The 6,367-nt window shown below is 35.9% G+C and overlaps 1 protein-coding gene, 1 long non-coding RNA gene and 1 other non-coding gene across 3 annotated transcripts; 2 read left to right on the top strand and 1 right to left on the bottom strand.

The window, feature by feature from the left end:
* The first annotated feature begins 2,371 nt into the window (after positions 1–2,371).
* Positions 2,372–2,444, top strand: TRNAR-CCU (transfer RNA arginine (anticodon CCU)). The gene has a single exon. It is a non-coding gene; the product is annotated as a tRNA-Arg (tRNA).
* An 830-nt stretch (positions 2,445–3,274) lies between these two features.
* Positions 3,275–3,841, top strand: LOC130508364 (uncharacterized). Its single transcript, XR_008942812.1, has 3 exons — positions 3,275–3,358; positions 3,467–3,553; positions 3,662–3,841. It is a non-coding gene; the product is annotated as an uncharacterized LOC130508364 (long non-coding RNA).
* Positions 3,842–3,857: 16 nt separating this feature from the next.
* Positions 3,858–5,049, bottom strand: LOC108824268 (ethylene-responsive transcription factor ERF109). The gene has a single exon (XM_018597666.2). It carries the CDS (start codon positions 4,940–4,942, stop codon positions 4,112–4,114), a length of 831 nt encoding a protein of 276 aa, XP_018453168.1. The 5' UTR covers positions 4,943–5,049; the 3' UTR covers positions 3,858–4,111.
* Positions 5,050–6,367: the final 1,318 nt, after the last annotated feature.

Below are 6,367 nucleotides of genomic sequence, written 5' to 3'. Positions count from 1 at the left end.
ATCTGCTGTGATCATGGAGAAGTTGTTGACACCGAATCAAAATCATCTGACGACACTGGTGCCTCCTTGTACTTGATCATGTCGTTTCTTAGTAGCTGCGAAACCGCTGGAAAACGAGATTCTTGGTTCTGCATATGCCCGTACTGATGATGTTGCTTCATGTTCGAGTACTCCATTTTTATTTTCTCTCTTTGTTGATCTTACTTGTTTGGTGTTCTACTGTATTTGTTGCAGTCTATATTAGTACATTGTCTGTATTTATATGATACATGTCGGATTCATGTACTTCTCTTTTTTATACAAAATAATAGGGATAGACAATAGTTTATCATCGCATATGGTGTCACACATACACAAGGGACGAAAGTACTGTCTCTTGGAGTTTGGAGATCTAAGATTAGATTCTTAATTGATTTAAGTTATCTTCAATAATAACTTAAATCCATTTTAGGGGTCAACAGTAGGAAAAAATTAATGGATTAATGTTAACAGTCTCTTGATACACAAGAAGAGCCATTTATGATCACGAAAAACAATACTACAGTCCTTCTGTTTAATAGTTGGAAGATGAAACCCTAAATTTAACGCAAAGGGATGTTGTAAGAAACATGTGCATTTTAATTTCATGCACATGCAATTTCAGGAAAATTATCATGCAATTTCTAAGAAATTTCCCATCTCGGTTGTTTTACGCTTAGAATATAACCGAGGATAAAAATAGTAATATTTTGATGGCTATCTAAAGTCTCCAAAGGTCACACGAAAATTATTTGTTTAAACCATAAAAGCTTTAGAAGCTAGGGATATACTTATGAATCATATCTGATAATCTGGAGTCTGAGTAATTAACAGTTTAATTGATATGGGTAGTTTATACTGCACATCTCAAAAGACCATGTGATAATGATAGCTGTTTATTGGCTAATGCACACAGTAATTACTAATCTGAGTTCCCACGCAACTGGGTTTCCGACAAGTTAACAATAATTACACACACACGTTCTTCTCTCAACAACCAAGAAAACCCTCTCTTTTTTATGAAACTTAAGAAAACCCATTTTTAAATCACCGAAAACAAAACATTTATAATTACCGTACAATTTTTGTTGTATTCCTTTGCTATCTCAACTTAATTAAGACTCTCTATAACTCTTAAAAGTTACTTTGATATATACGTAAAAATCTAAGTGTTTATCTTATACTATCTTATCTGACGTCTACTTGTGTATAGATTAATGCATATATGAGAGTGTGTCTCTCATATGGTCTCCCATATAGTGAACACAAGTTGTCTCTTGCAGTTCACAAAATTTTGAGAAACTTTTGTCTTCTTGTGATGATTAATTAAGCATCAAATACATTATTATAACGTAACAAAAACAGAGGCTCGACGTACAAGGTCGGATCTTGGATTTCACTCAATCTTGTGATATATTTAAAATAAGTAATACTAAAAAGAGGAAGGTTCGGTGAACTTCGTTGCTCCTCTCGACTTCCTTTTCACTAGACCGTGTTTTCTTCTTACGAAGCAAGCGATGCTTCCAGTTATGGATGGGGCATGCATGGCTGGATGGGCAGAGAGCAAATCCGTAAATATCCAGCTCAATTATGAGGAAATTATTAAATTAGTAGTAGTAATTAAGAAAAAAAAAGAAGAGAATTTAGGGAACATCGATATTTGGAATTTTAATGTTTTGAAGGCGTTGTGCACTAATTCTATGAAATGTCTATATGTCTATATACAGATATACACTGCTGATTCGATCGTTCTGGCTGAATATTTGATGTTCCCTCTGACGGGGATTTTGGACTTCATGTCATGACTCATGAGGTTCAGAGGTTGTTATATGTTCGTAGGCTGATAATAGTTGACATGAAATCTTATACGCATAGAGTAGTATATCGTGAAGATTATGCTGCTTTGGTATCTAGTTAGTTTGAACATTGTTACTGCATAATTGTAAATGGATACAAACAACATTTCCAAACTTTTGAAAATAATTAATTTTACCATTTCCAAACCTTGGTATAATAAATTTTAACATTTTACCAAAAAAAATAATAATAATTAAACGAAACTAGAAAATCAATAAATAGGTGAATGTAATGTAGCATGTCAACCCTGATACGTATCCCTATGGTCGAGTATTGTTTTACAAAAAAAAAACATTATTGAGTATTTTACAACTCATTTGCTAGATCCGTACAGAACTAATTTCTAACTTTTAGTATTTTTTTTTTCCTTTTTCAAAGACCATATATGATCATGTCAACTGGAAACTTATCGAAGATACCCTGTTTTGAGTCTTCTGACCTCGCAAATATAACAATCCGAAACAGAAGGATTAGAGACTTATAATTGGCACAAAGAGCGCCTGTAGCTCAGTGGATAGAGCGTCTGTTTCCTAAGCAGAAAGTCGAAGGTTCGACCCCTTCCTGGCGCGTAAATGTAGACTCCTCTTTTGTTTTTATGTTATTTTTTTTAATCATTTATCTTGAGTGGTGCATATTGACTTGCCGGATCTGGTGTCTCCAACAAACTCCGGCGGTGTAAAACCCTAAATCCCCTCCTTAATTTTTCACCGCCGACCAAAGGGAATGAAGGTGTTCCATCTCGACCGCGAAAACACTCTCTCTATTTCTCTCTTCTCCGATGTCACCAACTCCAAGTACTGTACTCTGTTGCTCCGTACAGATACTTATGAGAATCTCTGTTTAGTTTAATCTATAGTTTAGCTATAAGAAAAACCTCATTATCTTCAGGGAGCTGTTGAATTCGATGGTAGATGGAAGTCTGAAGCTGGAGGTCTCCTTTCTCAATGCATTACTTGTTAAGTTCTTTCTTCATTTTTTTTCCTAACATTTCTTTAACAAATTTAGTTTTCTTCTTGGATCTTATCAAACGGATTGTGTTTTATCAGATACCAGACATGTTCCCTCTCTTATCTGCTGCTCAGAAAGCACTTGTCTCCAAATCACGCGATTCCTTATCAACCCGAACTCTTCATTCTGAGCTTGTCTACGACTACTCTGGCTCTAAACATGTAAGCAAGCAAACAAATGTTCCTTGTGCTTCTTAAACTGTTCTTGTCTCTTTTTTTTTTTTTTTTAAGAATTTGTTCTTGTCTCTGGAGAACAGTTAGTTGTGTCTTGAGAGAATGAGGAGTATCTCCTCACTAATCTGGTTTCTCTGGTTTGGTGAATTGTAATAAGAATAGAGATATACAAACAACTTTTCTAATGTTGTTGTTGTTCGTTTCTTGCTCCAAACTAGATTAGAGAATCATTGAGACGATGTGGGATATCTGAAAGCTCTACTTACATTCTAGCTGCCCGGTTCAATGCTTCTCCCCTTGAGGTCATCATCATCATCTAAATAATTCATTTTATTACTTTTTTTAGCTTCTGTTTTCTTTTCTTTCTATCAACCCATGACACGTTATAAGATTTAAAAAAAAAAAAACAGATGGAGGAGGTAGCGAAGTTGATCAGCGGGAAGGAAATTGACTTGGAGGAATTGAAGACGAAAGCCAATCAAGCCAATATTTTAAAGGTAACGTTTTGGTTATGAACTCTAGTAACAGCCTCCCAATATTCGTTTGATAATCATATATGTTTATAGAGAAGTAATAATCTGAGCAACAATTAATATTTTTTTCAGCATTACAAGATAACTAGCCAAGAACTTGGGATATCCTCTCTCGGAGATGCCATTGTTTCCACTTTCCAGGATCGCTGCACGCGACGCTTTGTAAATGAAGACGTCTTTCTTTCTTTGTGTTCTTTCCTTTGCCACTAATTATAGTTTTTTTTTTGTCTCAGTTATAAGTTAACCTCTTTATTATCATACCCTCCTATGGTTTGAACTCAACTTTTTTTTTAATAAGAAGTAAGAACATAGAACCGACCAATAATACAAGTTTGAGACACTAGTAATTACATGGCCTTTGCCCAATTTAAGTCAAAACAAACCAAGAAGCTTGCTCGCTTTTGAACAAGTCATTCCAGTGTCAACTCTTTTCTTGCACTAAACTATAACAAAGAAAGAGCTCATTTTTTATGAACCAAACAAATTCGAGAAAAGTTGTTCTGAGAAGAATCAAATTTTCCATCACTGGAACATATCAGCAATAGTGTTCCCTGAATCAGAAGAATCTCCACTCCCAAAATCCATCATCATCATCATCTTCAAATATTCATCCATATCACAATCTCCTCCTCCACGCCATTGCTCTGTTTCCGCAGAATCCCCTGCGCTTACGCTCGTACTCGCACTCGCACTTGCATTCACACTCGCACTCGTTCCTACATTGTCAGCAGCCACAGGGGAAGAAGTGTAATCCATAAACGGGAAGTTGAGTTTAGCCCGCGGCCCACGGAACCCAATAGCTGCTCTATCGTATGCTCGAGCTGCGTCCTCGGCTGTCTCGAAAGTGCCGAGCCAGACACGTGTCGCTCTCTTAGGATCTCTGATCTCAGCTGCAAATTTACCCCAAGGTCTCTGCCTAACTCCTCTGTACCCGTTCTTCTTGTTCTTCCTCTTCCTCACTTTCCCTCCTCCTTCCGCTGCTTTCTTCCCCGTCGCCACGGGACTCTCTCTTCCTCTACTACTACTACTAATCCCTTCTTCTTCAACTCTGTTTTCGATTCTCTGATTTGGCGCGAAAAAGTAGTTGCAGCCGAGACAACCGTCGATCCTGCACACTTGGCAAGTGTCGGAATCCGACCGAGGCATTCCCGCGCTTATCACCGTGCTATCGGTACTGGAGAAGCCCTGATACGGCGCCGTTTCGTTTTCCCCTGAGATCACGTGCTGCAAAGCGGAGACCATAACGGATAGTTCTTGCTCCGGTGACAACTGCTCCCGATGATGATACCGGGTCAAATCGCGATCCGAAGGTGGAGCTCCGACGAATTCGGGTCTGTTGTGAGGATAATGCATTTTGATTTTCGAGTTTTGTTGTTGACTGTGTGAAGTGTTCAAAGCACCTGGAGATGATGAAGTGATTTGTATTTTTTTTTTTTTTGTTTGCTTTTGGGGAAACTGAAAGTGGAAAGAGAGCTCTTTATATATGCGTGTTTTTCGAATGTCTTTGTGGCTTGTTAGTTGCCAACTGGCACTCACACTCTTCAGACACGGGCTCGTTTTGTTTTGTTTTTTCGGAAACACGTGCGTTATTTTCTGGGATGTCGATGATGATACTATTTTTTATTATAATATTTATTTTTGGGATGGGTTTATATGACATTGACGTTTCTTTAAAGTATTGAATCCATTACCATCACATGTAACGCTTTTAAGAAAGAAACCACCTTTTTTGTGATTTGCTATTTAATTATTATATCGCTTATGTTCGTTTTCACACATTACAAATTTTAATTTAAACATGTTTAATTGGGAATAAGTATCTAGGTACGTAATTGATTGGGTTCGAATAAGGCACGTGATATTTGTAACTTTATTATGTCGACTGCTTAATTTGCGAGCACTTTGTCTTCACATTTAGAGCTTGTGTAGATCAGATTGTCTTTCTAGATGACTAGATCCATCGTCTCAAAAATCAAAAGCATATCTATCATTTTTTTGCCTTATATACTCTAGTGTAGGTTGAATCAATCCAGCAACATTTTCTAAGTTATGCCAATAGACATGTGCAACACAGACAAAATGGTGAATTTAAAAAAGACTATTGTGCAACACAGACAAAATGGTGAATTTAAAAATGACTATTCACTTTTACGAGCACAAATATGAACAATCGCAATGGACTTTGCTCAGCATTCCTGTTTTGAGTTTACCGACCATGTGTTTATCACTCTGATTTTCTTTAATAATACGCAATACATTAAGCCAATACATTCTAGTGATTTTCTTTAATAATCATTTCAATTTCTTAAGTTTCAAATATTCTTTTATTAAAAATGTGCATTGAATAGGTGAGACCTAAATTACTATGTTAAAACATGGATTAAATTCTTATAGTCATGTCTATGTATTTGAGGATTTTTTTTCTAAACGTTTGGTTAATATATTATCACAAACCTTACTATTATGTATTCTGGATATATAAGTTTACAACATTAATTAAGAAAACAAGCTGTCTATACAAATCCAACACATTGTCACCACTCTTTGACATCTGCATTTACCGTCTCTTACTTCAAACCAAATACGTATATTTATAATTATTATTTTTAAATCTAATTACGTATATATATTTTGGTATGAATGTTACTTCAATTAATACAATTGGTTTGTGACACTAATGCTGTATATATGAAATAGGAAATCATGATGACTGCAGTTATGTTTGAAAGTTTAGAATGCGAATCATACTACATATTAGCATACGCTCTGAAAAGAAAA

The sequence above is a fragment of the Raphanus sativus genome, chromosome 2 (genome assembly GCF_000801105.2).
Source record: "Raphanus sativus cultivar WK10039 chromosome 2, ASM80110v3, whole genome shotgun sequence".
NCBI lineage: Eukaryota > Viridiplantae > Streptophyta > Magnoliopsida > Brassicales > Brassicaceae > Raphanus > Raphanus sativus.
This window is presented reverse-complemented; position numbering and strand designations above follow the sequence as displayed.

What these genes read in the sequence shown, in the direction of transcription:
- LOC108824268 (XM_018597666.2), bottom strand. Translation starts at nt 4,942, where the DNA reads ATGCATTATCCTCACAACAGACCCGAATTCGTCGGAGCTCCACCTTCG.